The sequence below is a fragment of the Macaca thibetana genome, chromosome 19, assembly GCF_024542745.1.
Source record: "Macaca thibetana thibetana isolate TM-01 chromosome 19, ASM2454274v1, whole genome shotgun sequence".
NCBI classification, from domain to species: Eukaryota; Metazoa; Chordata; class Mammalia; order Primates; family Cercopithecidae; genus Macaca; species Macaca thibetana.
In genome coordinates this window covers 45,876,875-45,898,501 of record NC_065596.1, presented here as the reverse complement: position 1 = coordinate 45,898,501, position 21,627 = coordinate 45,876,875, and the positions used below count along the sequence as shown (strand labels likewise).

Sequence of the window (21,627 nt, the reverse complement as noted above, 5' to 3'; positions counted from 1 at the left end):
TCAATTTCTTGTCCTGGTTTGCAGTTTCAGTGTCTCTAGTTATGGTGTTGAACATATTGGTGAGCTCTGAGTGGCCCACACCTTAGGCATGAGCGTTTTCTCATGAAATTTACATTGAGTTATCCATCTGTAGCTTATAGAGCTTCAGGAACAGAGCAGACTTTGTTCTTAGTGATTCCATGACAGAAAATGGGATTGAAGAAAGTGAAAGAACGCAGGGTCCACTCTAGCCTACAGGTGGATAATAAAAACTCAGTAACAATGTACAAAGTGACAGCCTCATAACAGGTGTACTATAGTTTTTCTTTTCAACATAATTTCTCTCCATAGGCATCTCTATTTCTACCAAAGATAATCCCAATAAGACAAATTTGTTTTCTTTTAAATAAGTTTATTTTCATCAAACTTGGCCTCATTCTTTTCATAACTGCGGCAAGAGTAGCGACTGACCACATAGACTTTTTAAAAGTTGCTTCGCTGGAAGTTTTAATAGGGAATCTCAGATTAAACTTTTAGAAGTTTAGTTGACACTAGGAAGCCAAACCAAGGCTGACTTCAGACTTTGTCTGCAGTACCTATGGGTTTATTACCTATGGGTTTATATCCTCAAATAATGACATTATAGTCAAAGTCTTAGTAATATAATCAATGTTTTCAAATGTATTCTGTTATACAAAGAGCAGAGTTATTGAACTTGTACAATAAACATATTACCATACAATATAAATATTCATGAATAGTTTCCCAAGTCTGGAGCGATCACATAGGGAGAAAATGTAAATGTCTCAATGTTTATTCACAAAAGTATATTTTATCAAATTGTTGTAAGCTGTAGATAGCGCAAAGGAAAAAAAGTTTCCTGAAATCTGGGAAACAAGACATTTAAAGAATCAGCAAAATTTCAAAAAAAATTTATGAAAATATTATCCTCATTAGTTCATTTGGTCCCATGAAATTAATTATTTTCTCTGCTTGATCTTGGTCGGCAGTTTCATGAAGCTGTCAGTTTGTTCATTACGTTTTGGAAATTCTCAGACAGTCCAGTGGTATCAGAAACTTTCATTCAAGAGTACAGGTCAGAGTCTTTTCTTTCATATATATATATACTTTTTTTTTTTTTTTTTGATATGGAGTCTTGCTCTGTCGCCAGGCTGGAGTGCAGTGGCGCGATCTCGGCTCACTGCAATCTCTGCTTCCCAGGTTCAAGCGATTCTCCTGCCTCAGCCTCCCGAGTAGCTGGGACTACAGGAGCACACCACCACGCCCAGCTAATTCCGTAGAGATGGGGTTTCACCATATTGGCTAGGATGGTCTCGATCTCTGGTCAGAGTCTTTTCTATAAATATCCTTGGTAAAGAGGCAATTTTAGACTGTAGCTGTTGCAAATGCTTTAAGGAAGAATCAAAACAACTGTCTGTGAATGACAAAGATTTAAAATGAGTATGGTTAAAAATCTGATGAGAATTTATTATAGTAAGAACACAACTCACATAGAAATTTAGTTACTTCTGTGGCATATGACATTATGGCTGACAACCTGTTAGATTTCTAGAATTTCTTATATAACTTTTGGAACACTCACATCAATAACATACCCATAAATATAACTTAAAGAAGGTTTAGCATCACTTATCATTTGACAGTGCTTCCCATATAATTTAACATGTCAAATAAGATGGCCTTTCCATTTAGCTTCTGTTTCTCAACTGGATTCCTGAGTTCCTGATGGAGCCCATTAATGAACAGGGCCAACAAAGTATAGGCTTATGTATGTTGAAAAACTCCATAGGCAATTCTAATACTCCTAGCTGAAAGTCATGGGTTTAGCCCCAAGTCCTACCTATTTAGAACAGGGTTTCTCCACCCTGGCTACACATTAGTAGCATCTGGGGAGGCTTAAAAACTATAAATGCCTGGGTCCCACTCCAGATCAGTAAATCAGAATTTAGGAGTGGGGCTTAAGTATCCATTTTATAAAATGTTTCTGAGTGATTCCCACGTGTAGCTATATTTTCCATCAGATTTCTCTGATTTCTCGTGACGTTCACTCCTTTCTATTTTGGTATTACGATTATTTTTCCGGTTTTGTCTCCTGTCATAGAATTAAGGACCTTGCCTTCTTCATTTCTGTATCTGCTATGAACACATGAATTGGTTATCAGGAAAAGGTTCTCAGCCACAGGTAGATTGTGTCCTGAGCTTAAGACTCATATGTTAATGCTACAGTCTTTGTTCTTCATGAGGTCAGAAGTTGCTTGTGATGAAGGGTGTGGGTAACTCCACAGTGCAGGTGGTGGAAGGAGGTCACCCTGTTTGACATGTTTTTAGGTGTAACATTGGAACTAAGAATTCTATGTTCATATGGGGTGGAGAGGCAGGGATGTGTAGGGAGATAGATCTAATTCGGATGACGGAATTATACAAGGGAGTGGTGGTAAAGGAATTGAGAAAGCTTAGTAAAGAGAAGAAATGTGAACTTATCTAATAGACCACAGTAGGTCCCTGTGTCTTCTTGAGTAGGCGAGTGAACTAGATTTTAGGAAGGTAATGAGGCAGTCATATGCAAGAAACATTTCAAAGACTGGCAACAAGGGGTCAAGCAGGACTTTGAGCAGTTGTTGAGGTTTATGGGAATGGAGAGAATGACACAAGTGAGAGATGTTAAAAAAGGACCCAGAGGCTTTGACAATGTATTGAATTTGGGAAACAAATGAGCAGAGGCTGGGGATAATTATGTCTAAGAGACAGTGGGGTACAGGGAGCATGAAGACCAGGGAAGAAGAGACCTGCAGGAATTAGTGCTGAGAAGCAGGAGCTTGGGGGTAGGAGGAGGAGATCCAGTCCCAGATACAGGCGAAGAAGTCCTTTCTCTCTCCCAAGCATGGCAGTCGCACTGCAGGAAACCGAACAAGAGGAAAGGCTGTCATACCTACCAGTCTTTCTTAATTGCAGAAACTACACCACGGCTGCTACATCAGAGCAACCCCAACCAGCATTCCAATTATGATGCCGACAGTAGCCCTAGCTGAGAGACCAGAACTTCCAGGTGCTGAATCGCCTGTCATGGAAAGAAAAGAGAAGGAATGAATGTGATGTTATTTTGCAGTGGAGTGCCCCAGGTTCCAGCTCTCAGCATGAAGTAGCCTCTACTTGTTCCTTCAAGGAATGCATTCGTTTTGTGGGAAGGTTGCAACTTTTTTTCTCTCTCACTGTGTTTCCAGTTGGTGATCAGTCTTCTGTCAATTCCACCCTGGCCTTTCTGCACTCAGATATTTCCGAAGGCTTTGAAATTTGAGAAAGACTGATTGCTATTTTTGCGTGGCATTGGAACTTTCTATCTTTTCATGGTTGCATCTTTTTCTCAGTGTCTCAGTTGTGGTAGACAAAAATAAGAGTCTGTTGGGTCTCCATGGCAGAGACTTGATTGACAGAAAGCCCAGGCTAGTGCATTCTGTATTTACTGAGTCCGTTGCACAGAGAACTCGCTTCTCATGGGTTCCCAGCAGGGGAATGAAAAGCCCAGTTTTGGGAAACTCTGCTTCTCTCTCATGGGTGAGGGGCTTGAGGATGCCCCACCAGCCTTGTGGAAACTCTGAGAACTGCATCACTATCTAAAACTCTCTCCTCTTTCTCCTTTTCAGGAATCAGATCTGCATCGTGGTCTGAGGTCTCTCTTAGGCTCCTCCCACTTCCCACTTTTCCTCATGGTGGTTTTCTCCAGTAAATTATCTTGCATCTCTAATTCCATCTTGGTTGCATCTCAGTGGATGAAAACTAACATACCAGGCTTGATTCTTTGCACTTAACTTTTTTTCTCTCCCCCATTTTTAGCCAGTAACCATGTCCTAGTGGGTTTTCATTTGGGGCTTAGCTCTCACCAGTCAACTCAAGCTGGTGATTAATGCTATGTTAGCTACTTTAAATGTTTTTCTGGTATCTCATTTGATCCATACAATAACCCTGTTGGGTAGGCATGATTTCCATTTTACAGATGAAATGACAGAGGCTTGGAGTAGTGAAAAAACTTATCCAAAGTCAAATGATTAGTGAGAAGTGGATCTAGGATTTGGCTCTAGAACTGCCTGACTTCAAGCTAATAATACCAGTAGTGATAATAGCAGCTAATATTTATGAAGTTTCCCTCGGTGTGTGGCATTTTGCTGAAGGCTTAATCGAATATTACGTTAAATCTTTAAAACAATACTATTGAACAGTCACTCTTATTGCAATTTTCCTTTTTCCCTCCATTTCCTGGTGATGAGAATTATTACAATTTTCAGTTGAAGAATTGAAGGCTCAGAGAAGTTAAGAATCTTGTGTGAGAAATTTAAAATGGTAAATACGTTAAAAATAAAGAGAGATCTCATATTAACAACCTAACTTTACAACTTCAGGATATAGAAAAAGAACCACCTCAAACCACAGATAGTACATGAAGGAAATAAGGATTAGAGTTGAAATAAATAAAATGGAAAATGGAAAACAATAGAAGGAATCAATGAAACCAAAAGTTGGTTCTTCAAAAAAGATCAACAAAATTGACAGTCATTTATTAGACTGGCTAAGAAAAAAGAGAGAAGATTCGAATTACTAAAATCAGAAATGAAAATGGAGGTATGGTGGCTTACATAATTAATCCCAGCACCTTGGGAGACTCAAACAGGAAGATTGCTGGAGGTCAGGAGGGCGAGACCAGCCTAGGCAACATAGGGAGACAGTCTCTACAAAATTTCTTAGAAAACTATCCAGACATGGTGGCACATGTCTGTAGTACCAGCCTCTCAAGAGACGGGGATAGGAGGATCACTTGAGCGCAGGAGTTGAGGCTGCAGTAAGTTGTGATGGTACTACTGCACTCTAGCTTGGGCTGGGCTACAGAGTGAGACCCTGTCTCTTGAAAAAAAAAAAAAAAGAAAAAATATTGAGATATTGCCAGCAATGCTACAAATTCTACAGAAATATTAAGGACTACAAGAGTGCTATGAATAATTGCATGCCATCAAACTGTTGAATGACCAAGATGAAATGGACAAATTCCTGGAAACACACAAAAAATTTAATTTTAATAGACCTATAATTAGATAGAACCAATAAAAGCATTTGACAAAATTCACCACTCTTTCATAACAAAAACACTCCAATTATGAATGGAAAGAAACCACCTCAGCATAATAAAGGCAATATGTGGAAAGCCCAATGCTAACATGATGCTCAGTGGAGAAAGACTGAAAGCTTTCCCTGTAAGACCAGGAACAAGACAAGAATGCCTGCTTTTGCCACATCTATCCAACATAGTATTAGAAATCCTAGCCAGAGAAATTAGGCAAGAAAAAAAAAGACATCCAAATTGGAAAGAAGAAGTAAAATGATCTCTGTTATCAGATAACTTGAACTTACATATAGAAAACCCTAAAGATTAAAAGAACCTGTCAGAGTTAATAAATAAATTTGGTAATGTTGCAGGATACAAAATCAACATGCAAACATCAGTTGTACTTCTATATATTAACAATGAACAATCTAAAAGGAAATTAAGAAAAAATTTCCAATTTACATTAACATAAAATAGTATAAAATAGTTAGAAATAAGTTTAACCAAGGAGGTGAAAGGATTGTACCCTGAAAACTATAAAACATTGCTGAAAGAAATTAAAGACAACATCAATAAATGGAAAGACATTTTTTTCATGAATGTGAAAACTCAATATTGTTAGGAGGACAATACTGCCCACAGTGAGCTGCAGGTTCAATGCAATTCCTACCAGAGTCCCACTGACATTTTTTGCAGAAACAGAAAAACCTATCCTAAAATTCATATGGACTCTCAGGACTCTAAATTGCCAAACAACCTGGAAAATAAAGAACGAAGCTGGAGGACTCACACTTCCTGATTTCAGCATTTGCTATAAAGCCACAGTAATCAATACAGTGTGGTACTGGCATAAAGGAAGATATTGAAACCAATGGAATAGAATATAGAGCCCAGAAAGAAACGCTTGCATATATGGCCAAATTATTTTTGACAAGGGTGCCAAGACCATTTAATGGGGAAAGGATATTTGTTTCAATAAATGATATGGGGAAAGCTGAATACCCACGCACAAGAACAAGTTGAATCTTTGCCTGACACCATATATGAAAATTAACCTAAAATGGATCAAAGACCTAAATGTAAGAGTGAAAAGTATAAAACTCTGAGAAGAAAACAGGGAAAAAAGCTTAATGACATTTAATTTCATGGTGATATCTTGGTTATAACAAGTAGGCACCAAAAGAAAAACATGGATAAACTGGACTTCATGAAAATTAAAAACTTTTTTTTTTTTTAATTGGAGTCTCGCTCTGTTGCCCAGGCTGGAGTGCAGTGGCGTGATCTTGGCTCACTGCAAGCTCCGCCTCCCGGGTTCATGCCATTCTCCTGCCTCAGCCTCCCGAGTAACTGGAACTATAGGCACCTGACACCACACTGGGCTAATTTTTTTTTGTATTTTTGGTAGAGATGGAGTTTCACCATGTTAGCCAGGAGGGTCTTGATCTCCTGACCTGATGATCCACCCACCTTGGCCTCCCAAAGTGCTGGGATTTACAGGCATGAGCCACTGTGCCCAGCCTAGAAAATTGAAAACTTTTATATATCGAAGAACATTATCGAGAAAGTGAAAAGGCAACCTATGAAATGGGAAAAATATTTGCAAATCATATATCTGATAGGGAATTAATTTCCAGAATATATGAAGAACTATTACAAATCAACAACCACAAAAATCCAAAAACCCAATTAATAAATGGACGAAGGACTAAAGTAGAGATTTCTCCAAGGAAGAGATACAAGTGGCCAACAAGTACATGCAAATATGCTCAACATCACTAACACTTAGAGATATGCAAATCAAAGCCACAATGACACTCCACCTCACACACATCAGGATGGCTACAAAACAGTAAGTGTTTTCAAGGAGGTTGAAAAATTGGAACTCTAGTGCATTGCTGAGAGAAATGTGAAATATTAGCACCTATGGAAAATGGTATGGTGGTTCCTCAAAAGATTAAAAAAATAATTAACATTTGATCCACCAATTCCACTTCTGGACATACACCAAAAAGAATTGAAAGCAGCAATTTGAACCGACATTTGTATACTGATGTTCACAGCAGCATTACTCACAATAGCCAAAAGATGGGAACAACTGAAAAGTCCATTGAAAGATAAGTGGATAGAAAAATGAGGTATGTCCATACAATGGAATGTTATTCAGTCTTAACAAGGAATAAAATTGTGATACATGGTGCAAAATGGATGAACCTTGAAGACATTATACTAAGTGAAATACAGCAGATACAAAAGGACAACTATTATATAATTCCATGTATGTAAGCTCATTAGAATAGTTGATTACCTAGAGACAGAAAGTAGAATGGAGGTTACCAGGGTTTAGGGGGAGAAGGAGTGAGAGTTACTGTTTATCGGGTACAGAGGTTTAGTATGTTTAGATGAAAAAGTTCTGGAAATGGATAGTGTGGTTACACAAGAGTATAAAGATACTTGATTTATTTTTCCTTTTTTTTTGTGACAAGAGTATCACTCTGTCACCCAGCCTGGAGTGCAGTGGCACAATCTTGGCTCACTGCAACCTCCGCCACCCAGGTTCAAGCAATTCTCCTGCCTCAGCCTCCCTAGTAGCTGGTATTACAGGCATCTGCCACCATGCCTAGCTTTTTTTTTTTTTTTTTTTTTTTTTTTTGTATCTTGAACTCCTGACCTCAAGTGATCCACTTGCCTTGGCTTCCCAAAGTGCTGGGATTACAGGCATGAACCACCACACCGGGCAATATACTTGATTGATATTTATGCTGTGTCACTTAACTGTACACTTAGAAATGGTTAATGGTAAGTTTTATGTTAGATATATATACTGGCTGGTAGACTTACCCTCTCTATAAATCCACACTTTCTGGCACTGCCCCTTCCCTCCCATGCAGAGCCCCTGTGGCTGAATCTCCCTATTTCTCCAAGTGTGTGCCACTCACTGTCCTCTGTGCTGTGTCCCATGTGCTGGGTCCACAGCCTTATACAGCCAGTGACTTCAGAGCCAGGACACAGCTCAGGAGTCTGTCCCGAGGCTCCCTCTTTTCCCATTTCCCTGCAACCTGACCCAAGGGAGGCTGTGCTGTGGATTGGCAGCTCGATTTAACCAGATTCAGAACAGGCCACCTTTACACCTTCTCCACATGCCCCGGTCCCACACCAAGTGGAGCCAAGGCAGAGCCAGTCACCAGGTGAGCCGGGCGCAGAGCAGGGAGCAGAGTCTGAGTTGCTCCACCTTCATCCAAGGGGCTTCCTCCTCTCATTTGGGGAAAAAGTGTGAGCTTGTTTCAAAACCTCCTTGTTCCTTGTAGCTCGTAGAGTAGGTTAAAAAAACACAAAGAGGTGACAGAAAGGGACATATTGGTAATAGAGAGGAGAAACTCGACCTTAAGAACGCTTCTTTCTCCTGGACTATGAAGCCCCTTTCACTATAGGGGGCCTTCTGGGGCTAAGGGAGCCCCCTCCCCACATTCCAGGCTGGACCCGAGGTCAGCCATGAGATATCAGAGAAGCCGGGGAGGAAAGAGTCAGCCGAGATGGAGTGAGAGGGCTCAGGGTAGAATTTGGGATTTCCTTGTGCCCATGGAACACAGACTGGGCAAGAAAATGTCTTCTTGGCTCTTTTGTGAGAACCAGATAGACTCCACCCCAAAACGTGATGCTGGTGCTCTAGAGAAGCCACTTACCAGAGGAGACTGAGATGTTCTTGACTATGGAGTTATTGCGACCAGTAGCCAAGTTAGAGACAAAACAGGCATAGGCCCCGTTATTGTTTGATGTGATTTTGGAGATAAAGAGAACTTGTGTGTGTTGCCGCAGTGTCCCATTGATAAGCCAAGAATACTGCGGGGATGGGTTAGAGTCCGAGTGGCAGGAGAGGTTGAGGTTTGCTCCCGAACGGTAAGACAAGTCTGGGGGGGATATGATGGGGGTGTCTGGGCCATCTGGAACAAAGAGAACAAAACCACAGGTGATGTCATCAGAGGAAAGGGGAAGCTCCTGATTGTAGAAGGGCCACAGTGTCCTTCTGAGTCCTGTCCCAATCCTGTGTTAAAAAGTCCAAACCATAACCCTCATGTTCCCTGAGTCTGGGTCTGAGACATTCACTTGTTTCTCCCATCACAGGCTGTGGACCCTGAGCCTCCCAAGACAGGAGCAGCTCCTCCCCTCTTATTCTTGGTCCAGGCTGGGTTTGCCCTAGTTTTCCCAGGGCAGGAAGTTATGGCCAGCCTGGGTGTCCAGGAGTGGCGGTCTGAATCTTTGGACCTGAGGAGAACTGAGAGTCCTAACCTCTGGCTGTATGGATTTGGATTGGAAACCAGGGCCACAGAGGAACAGAAGATACTCACAGGTGACATTCAGGGTGACTGGGTCACTGCGTTTTGCACTCTCTGAGTTCTGGATTCCACATTCATAGGGTCCTGTGTCATTCCGTGTGACACTGAGTAGAGTGAGGATCCTGTTGCCATTGGAGAGCTGCAGCCTGGGACTGACCGAGAGGCTCTGATTGTTTACCCACCACAGGTAGGTTGTGTTCTCAGCCACAGGTTCACAGGTTAAGGTCACAGCATCCTTGTCCTCTATGGGGTTGGAGTTGTTGCTGGAGATGTAGGGCTTGGGCAGCTCCACTGTGTAGATAACAGAGAAGATTGCCCTGTGTGGCACCTTTGATTCCTCACAGGCATCTTTCAATCAGAGTTGGCATCTCCCACCCCTCAGCCCACCTGAGTCCTTAAAAGCTCAGGGCAGGTGTGTCACAAGACAGATGCACAATGATCTGAGGGCTCAGAGACTGTAAGGCCGGCTGCTTTGTGTGGGAGAAGCACAGACTTTTCTCAAGTGTGAATTGGGCAGTAGCGTTGGGTTGTGGACAGACACAGGACCGGGGGTCACAGCCCCCAGCACTTCTGGTCCTTTCCTGACTGGCTGGCTGCCTGGCCCATTGGGGTCCTCACCTGGAATTGGAAGGAGCTGAGTTTCTTCCAGCTGCACAGTCCCGCACCACCCACCCAAGGTGTGTTCTCTCTGAGGCTTTGCTATTTAAGGACATCCTAGAGATGGGTGATGATGGGGATGGGTGTTTGAGCAGAAATAGTGCAGGAGACTAGGAGCAAGTCTAAAGGTGACAAGTCAAGGGTCAGACTGTGGGCCACAGGTGGGGCAGCTCTGCCCAGGAGTTTGATGGGAACAGAGTTTCATTTTGGGAGGAAGAAGAGTTGTGTGGACAGATGGTGGTGATGGTAGCAGAACAAGGGGAATAGATTTAATACCACTGAACTGCACGTGTAGAAAGGTTAAGATGGTAAGTCTGTGATAGATATGCACTGTTACCTTCTGTATAAATACACAATTTTTGACACTGCCCATTCCCTGCCATGCAGAGCCCCTGTGGTGCATCTCCTGATTTCTCCAAGTGTGGGTCGCTCGCTGTCCCCTGTGCTGTGTCCCATGTGCTGTGCCCACAGCCTCATATACCTGGTGACGTCAGAGCCAGGACACAGCTCAGGAGCCTGCCCTGAGGATCCCTTTCTTTCCATTTTCCTGCAGCCTGACTGGGACGACGGGAGGCTTTGGTGTTGATTGGCAGCTTGATTTAGCCTAATTCAGGACAGACCACCCGGGCTCCTTCTCCACACACGCGGGTCCCACCCCAGGTGGAGTCAGACAAGGCCAGTCACGGCGGGGGGGAGCCCAGAGCAGAGCAGGGAGCAAAGTCTGAGCTCTTTCTCCCTTACCCAAGGGGCTTCCTTCTCTCATTTAGGAAAAAAGTATGAGCTTGTTTCAAAGCCTCAAATGTTCCTTGCAGTTCACCGAGTAGGCAAAAGAACACAAAGAGGTGATAGAAAGGGACAGATTGGTGACAGAGAGAAGCAACTTGACCTTGAGAACCCTTGCTCCTTCCCACTCTGTGAAGCTTCCTCCACTATACAGGGCTCGGGGGCTGAGGGAGCCTCCTCCCCACATTCCAGGCTGGACCCGGGGTCAGCCATGAGAAATCAGAACAACACAGAGAAGAGAGTCTGTAGAGACACACTGGGGAGGTCCAGCGGGAGAATCTGGGATTTGCTTGTGCCCATTGGACACAGGCTGGGATAGAGAATTTCTTCCTGGCTCTTCTCTGAAAACCAGACAGACTCCACCTCAAAACGTGATGTCAGCGCTCGTGGATCCACTTACCGTAGACTGTGATCGCCGTGACTGTGGTCCTATTGAGGCCAGTGGCTGAGTTATGGGCTTGGCACATATAGGATCCGCTATTATTCACGGTGATGTTGGGGATAAAGAGCTCTTGTGTGGATTGCTGGAACGTCCCATTGACAAACCAAGAGTACTGTGCAGCTGGGTTAGAGGCTGCGTGGCAGGAGAGGTTCAGATTTTCCCCTGCTCTGTAAGGTGTGTTTAGAGGGGAAATGGTGGGCGCATCCGGGCCATCTGGAGCAAAGAGAATAAAGTCACAGGTGATGTTGTCAGAGGGAAGTGGAAGTTCCTGGTCTGTGGAAGGACCATGGTGTCCCTCTAAGCTGAGTCACAACCCTAAAGTCTCAATCAAATCCCTCTTGTATCTACTGAGCCTGAGTCTGAGACATTCACCTGTTTCTCCCATCACAGGGTGTGGACCCCGAGCCTCCCCGGACAGGAGCAGCCCCTCCCCTCCTATTCTTGATCAAGACTTGGTCTGCCCAGGTTTTTCTGGGGCAGAAAGTCACAGACAGTCTGGATGTCCAGGGGTGACGGTCTGTGTACTTGAACCTGAGAGGGACTGAGAGGCCCGGCCTCTGATCCTGTGGATTTGGGCCGGCAGCCTGGGCCAGAGAGGAGCAGAGATACTCACAGAGGACATTCAGGGTGACTGGGTCGCTGCGTCTGACACTCACTGGGTTCTGGGTTTCACATTCGTAGAACGTTGTGTCGTTTCTTGGAATATTGAATAGAGTGAGGGTCCTGTTGTCATTGGACAGCTCCAGCCTGGAACTGACCGAGAGGCTCTGATTGTTTACCCACCACAGGTAGGTTGTGTCCTGAGTCTCAGGTTCACAGGTTAAGGTCACAGCATCCTTGTCCTCTATGGGGTTGGAGTTGTTGCTGGTGATGTAGGGCTTGGGCAGCTCCGCTGTGAAGATAACAGAGAGAAGATTGCCCTGTGTGGCACCTTTGATTCCTCACAGGCATCTTTCAATCAGAGTTGGCATCTCCCACCCCTCAGCCCATCTGAGTCCTTAAAAGCCCAGGGCAGGTGTGTGTGTGTCACAAGACAGATGCACAATGATCTGAGGGCTCAGAGACTGTAAGGCCGGCTGCTTTGTGTGGGAGAAGCACAGACTTTTCTCAAGTGTGAATTGGGCAGTAGCGTTGGGTTGTGGACAGACACAGGACCGGGGGTCACAGCCCCCAGCACTTCTGGTCCTTTCCTGACTAGCTGGCTGCCTGGCCCATTGGGGTCCTCACCTGGAATTGGAAGGAGCTGAGTTTCTTCCAGCTGCACAGTCCCGCACCACCCAGCCAAGGTATGTTCTCTCTGAGGCTTTGCTATTTAAGGACATCCGAGAGATGGGTGATGATGGGGATGGGTGTTTGAGCAGAAATAGTGCAGGAGACTAGGAGCAAGTCTAAAGGTGACCAGTCAGGGGTCAGACTGTGGGCCACAGGTGGGGCAGCTCTGCCCAGGAGTTTGATGGGAACAGAGTTTCATTTTGGGAGGAAGAAGAGTTGTGTGGACAGATGGTGGTGATGGTAGCAGAACAAGGGGAATAGATTTAATACCACTGAACTGCACGTGTAGAAAGGTTAAGATGGTAAGTCTGTGTTAGATATGCACTGTTACCCTCTGTATAAATACACAATTTTTGACACTGCCCGTTCCCTGCCATACAGAGCCCCTGTGGTGCATCTCCTGATTTCTCCAAGTGTGGGTCGCTCGCTGTCCCCTGTGCTGTGTCCCATGTGCTGTGCCCACAGCCTCATATACCTGGTGACGTCAGAGCCAGGACACAGCTCAGGAGCCTGCCCTGAGGATCCCTTTCTTTCCATTTTCCTGCAGCCTGACTGGGACGACGGGAGGCTTTGGTGTTGATTGGCAGCTTGATTTAGCCTAATTCAGGACAGACCACCCGGGCTCCTTCTCCACACACGTGGGTCCCATCCCAGGTGGAGTCAGACAAGGCCAGCCACGGGGGGGAGCCCAGAGCAGAGCAGGGAGCAAAGTCTGAGCTCTTTCTCCCTTACCCAAGGGGCTTCCTTCTCTCATTTAGGAAAAAAGTATGAGCTTGTTTCAAAGCCTCAAATGTTCCTTGCAGTTCACGGAGTAGGCAAAAGAACACAAAGAGGTGATAGAAAGGGACAGATTGGTGACAGAGAGAAGCAACTTGACCTTGAGAACCCTTGCTCCTTCCCACTCTGTGAAGCTTCCTCCACTATACAGGGCTCGGGGGCTGAGGGAGCCTCCTCCCCACATTCCAGGCTGGACCCGGGGTCAGCCATGAGAAATCAGAACAACACAGAGAAGAGAGTCTGTAGAGACACACTGGGGAGGTCCAGCGGGAGAATCTGGGATTTGCTTGTGCCCATTGGACACAGGCTGGGATAGAAAATTTCTTCCTGGTTCTTCTCTGAAAACCAGACAGACTCCACCTCAAAACGTGATGTCAGCGCTCGTGGATCCACTTACCGTAGACTGTGATCGCCGTGACTGTGGTCCTATTGAGGCCAGTGGCTGAGTTATGGGCTTGGCACATATAGGATCCGCTATTATTCACGGTGATGTTGGGGATAAAGAGCTCTTGTGTGGATTGCTGGAACGTCCCATTGACAAACCAAAAGTACTGTGCAGTTGGGTTAGAGGCTGCGTGGCAGGAGAGGTTCAGATTTTCCCCTGCTCTGTAAGGTGTGTTTAGAGGGGAAATGGTGGGCGCATCCGGGCCATCTGGAGCAAAGAGAATAAAGTCACAGGTGATGTTGTCAGAGGGAAGTGGAAGTTCCTGGTCTGTGGAAGGACCATGGTGTCCCTCTAAGCTGAGTCACAACCCTAAAGTCTCAACCAAACCCCTCTTGTATCTACTGAGCCTGAGTCTGAGACATTCACCTGTTTCTCCCATCACAGGGTGTGGACCCTGAGCCTCCCCGGACAGGAGCAGCCCCTCCCCTCCTATTCTTGATCAAGACTTGGTCTGCCCAGGTTTTTCTGGGGCAGAAAGTCACAGACAGTCTGGATGTCCAGGGGTGACGGTCTGTGTACTTGAACCTGAGAGGGACTGAGAGGCCCGGCCTCTGATCCTGTGGATTTGGGCCGGCAGCCTGGGCCAGAGAGGAGCAGAGATACTCACAGAGGACATTCAGGGTGACTGGGTCGCTGCGTCTGACACTCACTGGGTTCTGGGTTTCACATTTGTAGGATGTTGTGTCATTTCTTGGAATATTGAATACAGTGAGGGTCCTGTTGTCATTGGACAGCTCCAGCCTGGGACTGACCGGGAGGCTCTGATTGTTTACCCACCACAGGTAGGTTGTGTCCTGAGTCTCAGGTTCACAGGTTAAGGCCACAGCATCCTTGTCCTCCACGGGGTTGGAGTTGTTGCTGGAGATGTAGGGCTTGGGCAGCTCCGCTGTGCAGGTAACAGAGAGAAGATTGCCCTGTGTGGCACCTTTGATTCCTCCACAGGCATCTTTCAATCAGAGTTGGCTCTCCCAACTCCCACCCCTCAGCCCACCTGAGTCCTTAAAAGCCCACGGCAGGTGTGTGTGTCACAAGACAGATGCATGATGATCTGAGAGCTCTGTGTGGGAGAATCACAGACTTTCTGTGAATTGAGCGGCAGCACTGGGCTGTGGACAGACACAGGACTGGGGGGAGTCACAGCTCCTGGTGCCTCTCCTGGTCCCTCCCTGACAAGCTGACTGCCTGGCCCACCTTGGGGTCCTCACCTGGAACGTTCAGGTGCTGAGTCCCTTCCACCTTCAGTTCTGCTTTGTTTCCCTAGGTGTATTTTTTCTGCAACTTCCCTGTCTAAGGACATCCTAGAAATGGATGGCGATAGGACTTCCCATTGTCCTTAAACCCTGTAGATATTGTACAGGCTGGCCTGGGACTGGATGTTTCAGCAGAAATAAGACAGGGGACACCAGAGGCAAGCCTGGAGGTCAGCTCAGTTGTCAGGCAGTGGAGGCACAAGGTGGGGCAGTTTTCCCCAGGTGTTTGATGATGACTGACTTGAGCCAGTGACCCCTAAAGATAGAGTGGAGTCCAGGGAATGATCTAGAAAAGAGTGAGGTGACAGGCAGGAGCTGCCTGGATTTAACAGCAGAACCATATGTATGTTCTTTGTCTTTGGTCTTTTTTTGTTTGTTTATTTTTCAAGACGGAGCCTTGCTGTGTCGGCCAGGCACGATCTTGGCTCACTGCAACCTCTGCCTCCCGGGTTCAAGCAATTCTCCTGTCTCAGCCTCCCAAGTAGCTGGGACTACAGGCGCCCACCACCATGCCTGGCTAAATTTCATACTTTTAGTAGAGATTGGGTTTCACCATCTTGGTCAGGCTGGTCTTGAACTTCTGACCTCAGGTGGTCTGCCCACCTCAGCCTCCCAAAAGGCTGGGATTATAGGCATGAGCCACTATGCCCAGCCTGTCTTCAGTCTTTAATGTCCCTTCTCCCCTTGCAGAGGGCAGGCGAGGACCTGTGGATCTCTCCATAAATACATGTAGACATTTGCAAATGCAGAACTGACTGGTGGAAAAGAGAAAGCATGAACTGCTGGAAATCTGGCCCTCAAGGACCACGTGTCTTTGACAGTTATGAGATAGAACTTTGAGAAGAAATTCTGCAATTATTTTCTCCCATTCGACATTATGCTAAATGAAGTAAGCCACTCACAGGGCAGATACTGTAGGATTCCACTTATATGAGGTCCCTAGAGTAGCCACACTCGTGGAATCAGAGAGTAGAATGGTGGTTATCAGGGCCTGGGAGGTGGGGGAATGGAGAGTTGTTCATGGCTCTGCAGTTTCAGTTACTCAGGATGAAGAGGTGCTAGAGATCTGCTGTTCAGCTTGGTGCCTATAGTTCATACAGATTGAGTATCTCTTATGCGTAAGGCTTAGGACTAAAAGTGTTTTGGATTTTTGACTGTTTTTGAGTTTTGAAAATATTTGCAGTATACTTACCAGTTTAGCATCCCAAATCTGAAAATACAGAATCCAAAGTGCTCCAGTGAGCTTTTCTTTTTTTCTTTTCTCTTCTTTTCTATCTCTCTCTCCCCTCCCCCCACCTTTTTTAAAATTTGAGATGGAGTCTCGCTCTATTGCCAGGCTAGAGTGCAGTGGCACGATCTCAGCTCACTGCAACCTCCACCTCCTGGGTTCAAGCTATTCTCCTGCCTCAGCCTCCCAAGTAGCTGAGACTACAGGCACACGCCACCACACCCAGAAAATTTTTGTATTTTTAGTAGAGATGGGATTTCACCATGTTGGCCAGGATGGTCTTGATCTCTTGACTTCATGATCCTCCTGCCTCGGCCTCCCAAAGTGCTGGGATTACAGGCGTGAGCTACCACTCCCAGCCTCCAGTGAGCATTTCTTTTGAGCATCATGTCAGTGGTCAAAAAATGTTGGATTTTGGAGCATTTTAGATTTTGGATTTTTGGATTTGGGATACTCAACCTGTAATACTATAATTTGCCCTTAAAAATTTGTCAGTAGTTTTGATCTCATGTTATTTTCTGACTATAGTTAAAAAAAATGAAAGACATTTGGGGGAAACATTAAATTTTTTCCAGAAGTGGAAATTGTTGTTAATGGCCTAAAGATCTAAGATCAGTTGCTGGAAGTAGTACTTCTCTTGATATTATACGAAGGTTTAGGTCTGCTCTCAATTCCAGTGGGATCACATTATGCTCAAAGGCAGATGCTGAAGGTGGTTTGAAATCAGTGACTCCCTGAGTAGAGAGAAGAGTATGAGTCCTGTTAGGAGGACAGAACTGGTCAGAGAGGAAGTCTTAGGTGTGTCAATTACATAAAGGGAGAAATGATGCCAAATTAGGAGAAGCGATGTGTGTTATGTTAGTAAGTTTAGAAAGCGCTCCCTGCCCCTGGTTCCTGTGCAGAGTTAGGCAAAAAGAGGAGAAGCCCCAAATCAGGCATGTGAAAGATTTTCTTCCTCTCCTATCAACCTCAGAAAGCACAACTAGAGTTTAAGTTTGTATAACTGGGCAAAGTCTAAGTGAGACGCCAGTGGCTGGTGCACTTCTCAGTCCAAGGGACCCCACCTTATGACAATGGCATCATCACGAGGACACAGGTATATGTAGAATGGACAGCAAACCCATCAGACAGCACCTGCTTGGCCAGCTGCACCTGGGGGAGGCCCCAGGATCCACTGGAGGATGTGAGCCCCACACCAGGATGAAGATGGAGTAGGTAGTGAAATGGGTGGAATAAGCATGTGGGCTTTGGGGACTGCAGACCTGTCCTTCTGCCTCTGACCTCCTGGTGAGTCAGTGTAGGAAGTGGATGGAGGAGTTGCTCATCCTTGTCCTGCTGCCTGTTCTGCGTGTTGGCCTCATGGAGGTAAAGAGCCCTGGGCGGGGACACAGCGGAAGCTCATTCTCCTGGTGACCTGTTGACATTGGCTTGTGATGGAGCCTGGCAGGAGCGGCTGCTCCAGCTGATTTCTGTGCCTTCCCTATTGCCTGGGAAGTGGGCCAGGCCACAGTGTGAGCGGGAAGAAAACAGGACAGCCAGCCTTGTTCGAGGGAGTGTCTGGGGAAGGCCTAAGAGTGGAGGGAGATGTTCAGGGATAGGCATCTCAGCTGGAATGAAGAGGGAGGAGCACGGAGGAACAGGAGACAGTCAGAAATGCCCATGGCAATGAGACATGCGGGGTATAGTGACCTCAGAGACCCCAGGAGCAGGAGTCCCTTGGCTGTCCTGACCAGGACCAGGGAGCCTTGAAAACCCTCCCATGGCCAAGGAACCCCAGAGTCACATGAGATAGGGTTACTTTCAGAACAGGGAGTCAGAGGAATGGTACATGGATCTTAGCCCCTGATGGACAGGCAACCGGCCAGAACTTCCTAGGATTCTGCATCCAGGATCCAGTCTCTATAGAGATTATGGATCATTCCTTCATTCATTCCCTCCTTCATGAGAGAGCTACTGAGCAAGAGTGTGTCTCACTTTGGGCCTGTGTTGGCGCAGGGATGTGAGTGCGGAGAGAAAGCGAAATCCTTTCCTTTATCCTCCCATGGGAGTGACACTGACAAATCGGGAAACACAGGATTTCAGGTCCAGTGAGGGAGCTGTGGATCTAAGGGAGAGGCCTGGACAATCCTGGCACTGACCCTGACAGTTGAGGTGATTTAGTTCTAGAGTAAAACTGATTAGCTCTCCATTTACTTCTCACTCTCCAGACCAGAATCTCCACTTCTGAGCTGTGGATGCACAAGACAAAAGGAAGTGAACCCATGACTGGTCTCAGGTCTGCAAATGCCTGACAACAAACAGCCCCGCCCACCCCGGGTTGAGGAGAGGAGGCGGTTCTGGCTGCAGACAGACCTCATATGTCTCTAATCTGCCATCTATGGCCTGTGTGACCCTTTTTCGTGACTGTCTCCCTGTGCCTCAATTTCCTTTCAATAAGTAGGATAAGTGTTATTTGGCTGTGAGATTGTTTGTGAATTAACCTCAAAATATTTACGATCACTTGATCTCAGCTCTGCACAGAGGAACTGCCCAAATGAAGAGCATTTATGTTGATTTGCCTCCAAGAGAGAGGGCCCTGGGCCTGATCCCTGGTGGACAAGGAGCTGCCGGGAGCATCTTCTCTCCTCTGTTCCTCCTTCTGAGGACACTGAACTTCCCATGGAGTCACCTATGTCCCCAGGGCAATGGACTGATGCCCTAGTAACCTTGTCTATCTATCCTCCCCACATTGAGTCTCAAGTAAAGGACAAGGCTCTGTCCTTGCCCAGATGAGACTCTGGGGACAGGGAACAGGTGTGGCCAGAAACTCCAATTCTGCATCCAGAATCCAGCTCCAGGAGCCACGGCCCTTGGACAAGCTGGTAAGTCCTTCCTCCCAGTCAGCCCTGCCCAGGAGGCCACAACCTAGCCCTGGCACAGGCTCCCCTGGGTCACCTGGAGTCAGGAGCCCTGGGGCTGAGCTTCTCTGTGAAGATCCCAGGAAGTCCTTCAGGCCAGGCCCTGATCCAGTTCTCCAGGGTCTTTCTCAGGGTCAGGTTTATGGGGAAGGCATGGGGTGCTAGGCTGAGACTGACCTCCCCCTGCTGAGTCCCCCCATCAGACTGTCCTTCCTCTGCAGTGAGTGTCTGTAGGATCTGGATGCCAGAAAGGAATTCTGATCTGTGGAAGTTTGTCTCTTCTGTGTGTGTCCTGCACTAAATGTCCAAACCCTAACACGGCACGTAATACAGAGAGGGCACAGGCACAGCCCAGGCCTGAGAATCCCGTATGTGGGAAGTAGAACTGAACCCCAACACCCAGAGGTCATGGGGAATCACTCACGGTATACCCGGAACTGGCCAGTTGCTTCTTCATTCACAAGATCTTCCTTTATGACTTGTATGGTGTAGGATCCTGTGTCACTCTGGGTGACATTGTGGATCAGCAGGGATGCATTGAAGTCTATTGTCTCTCGACCGCTGTGTGCGGGCCCTGGGGTAATTTGTTGAGTTCTTATTACACATGATCCAATTCGACGGCTGGCATCCACTCTTTCTCCCTTGTACCAGATGTAGCCAAAAAGATTCTGGGACACATTGTGGGCAAGTAGAAGAACCTCCTTCCCCTCTGCAACATTGAACGGCCTGGATTCAATAGTGAGCTGGGCAGTGGTGGGCGGGTTCCAGAAGGTTAGAAGTGAGGCTAAGAGAGAGGAGAGAGCATCGGTCAATATTGAGACCTATGCATTAGGGTGGAAAAACGGGGCCCTGGGTCCTGAGCAGGTCTCTTCATCCCCCAGCCCCGGAGTGAGTGAGTGTGTGTGTATATGTGTGTCCTACTGGATCAAGGTCAGCAGCATGACTCCTATTTCCTTAGCACCTCCGACCTTGGCATTTCCCTCTGTGGAATGCTGCTCCCCAGGGGTCTGCGCGACTGCCTCCCCACTGGCCTCAGGTCCTGCTCACATCAGGGCATTCTTGGGAGACTCCGTCCCTGACACCTCCTCTAGAGACCCTGGTTCTTTTCTTTCTGACCTTTCCCTGCTCTGTTCCCACCAGGGCTCTTGTCAACACCTGACCTCACATTCTAGATCTCTTTGCCTGTCTGCCTTCCTCCCCATGAGAGCATGAGCTTCATGAGGGCAGGGACTTGTGTGATCTTGGGTGCACCTCAGTGCCTGGGACAGGCTGCAGACTCCTGTGATGAGCTCATGAGCCTTCTTAGGGCCCTCAACGGCCTGGGGTTTATTTTCCAATGTCTGCGGTAGGCAGGTGAGGACAATGTTTCATGCCCTGGTTATGTTTTTATTTAAAGTGTCATCTGATGCAGTTATTACGACTTTTAAAAATGTAGTGGCCAGTGACAATTAACTAGGAAAATAGAACGCTTGAGATTTTCCTGCCCCGTTCCAATTCCAGTTCAATTTGATTTTTCTGGTGTGACTCCTGTCCCTCTCTGATGTCCTCTTCCCTATTCAGGCTCCAACAGGAGCCCTCTGTCCGTCTCAGAGCCCTGTCCTCCCCGGGAGACCCCAACCAGTCTCTGTGCCGCCTCCTCCCACCCTCTCCCAGGTTGTCCTCCCCTCACCTGTGAGCAGGAGCGTCTGCCAGGGGATGCACCATCTGTGAAGAGGGGCTGAGGGAGGCCCCATGGTCTCTGCTGTCTGCTCTGTCCTCTTCTGTGGAGAAGATCCTGAGTTCTAGGAACGCTCTTGTCAGGGCAGCTGTGACTGCCTGGTCTGCTGTCCTTCCTCCCTCTGTCCTGAGTCTCCTCCTACAGCAGGAGTACTTCTCGGCATCATGTGGGTCATGGGTGTGGTCTCTATTCAGGTGTCCTCTGTCCCCTCCCCTCTCATTTCTGCCTCTTTTGTCCCTCCTCCTTTTTCCCTTCTATTTTCAGTTCCCCAGACAAAGCTTTTTGGCAAGGTGGATGGACTCCCATCCCCTGGGAGGACAACCTGCCTTCCCCAGTGCTGAACTCTACTGTGTTCTGGCCTTGGGTCTGTCACACCAGGGGGATTATTTTCCTTTGTCACAGAGAAACCCAGCTGGGCTCCGGGTCTCCCCACGCTCTCCAGTGCTCTGGGAAGGTGGGATTGATGTTCAGTAGGAAGGTGACGGAGGTGGCTCTGGGAGATAGAAAAGGGCTCACTGGGTGGTGACTGGGGAGGGACCAGCCCTCTGTCTCTAGTACCACCAGCCCGGCCTCTGACCCAGGGATGGAGACCCAGGCCCAGAGGTCTCAGGAGTCCCCAGCTCTGGCGTGTGGAGAGGGAGGTGTCTTGTGTGTCCTGGAAAGAGAGGACTGTGGTGGAGGGAGATGGGTGGCTCTGAGCTCTGCTGTCCTTGGGGAAGGCTCCAGGGGGACCCTC

General features: G+C 47.0%; 3 protein-coding genes across 22 annotated transcripts in view; 1 reads left to right on the top strand and 2 right to left on the bottom strand.

Moving 5' to 3' along the window:
• The window catches only part of BCKDHA (branched chain keto acid dehydrogenase E1 subunit alpha), a 446,963-nt gene that overhangs the window by 126,531 nt on the left and 298,805 nt on the right, over window positions 1–21,627 (bottom strand). The window contains exon 1 of one of the 20 annotated variants that reach the window (XM_050768479.1): window positions 19,354–19,357. The exons of the other annotated variants lie outside the window; for them this stretch is intronic. The gene's annotated coding sequence lies outside the window, so the exon portion shown is untranslated. Of the gene's footprint in view, window positions 1–19,353; window positions 19,358–21,627 lie in introns of those variants that run through there. 20 annotated transcript variants of the gene reach the window in all.
• Window positions 881–21,008, bottom strand: CEACAM5 (CEA cell adhesion molecule 5). The gene is made up of 10 exons (XM_050768572.1): window positions 20,844–21,008; window positions 19,599–19,958; window positions 14,407–14,685; window positions 13,752–14,006; window positions 11,919–12,197; window positions 11,264–11,518; window positions 9,436–9,714; window positions 8,773–9,030; window positions 2,934–3,058; window positions 881–1,414 (listed from the first exon to the last, which is right to left on the bottom strand). The coding sequence occupies exons 1-9, from the start codon at window positions 20,905–20,907 to the stop codon at window positions 2,970–2,972; spliced, it is 2,118 nt and encodes a 705-aa protein (XP_050624529.1). The 5' UTR covers window positions 20,908–21,008; the 3' UTR covers window positions 881–1,414; window positions 2,934–2,969.
• The window catches only part of DMAC2 (distal membrane arm assembly component 2), a 188,174-nt gene continuing 184,500 nt past the window's right edge, over window positions 17,954–21,627 (top strand). Inside the window, exon 1 of the mRNA XM_050768538.1 lies at window positions 17,954–17,957. The gene's annotated coding sequence lies outside the window, so the exon portion shown is untranslated. The remainder of the gene's footprint in view (window positions 17,958–21,627) is intronic.

Excerpts from the sequence above, each read along its gene's own strand:
- CEACAM5 (XM_050768572.1), bottom strand. The coding sequence starts at position 20,907 with ATGGGGCCTCCCTCAGCCCCTCTTCACAGATGGTGCATCCCCTGGCAG. Across the intron at positions 12,198-13,751 it reads CACGGCGATCACAGTCTACG|CGGAGCTGCCCAAGCCCTAC; the intron begins GTAAGTGGATCC and ends TTATCTTCACAG. Across the intron at positions 11,519-11,918 it reads AGTCACCCTGAATGTCCTCT|ATGGCCCGGATGCGCCCACC; the intron begins GTGAGTATCTCT and ends TCTTTGCTCCAG.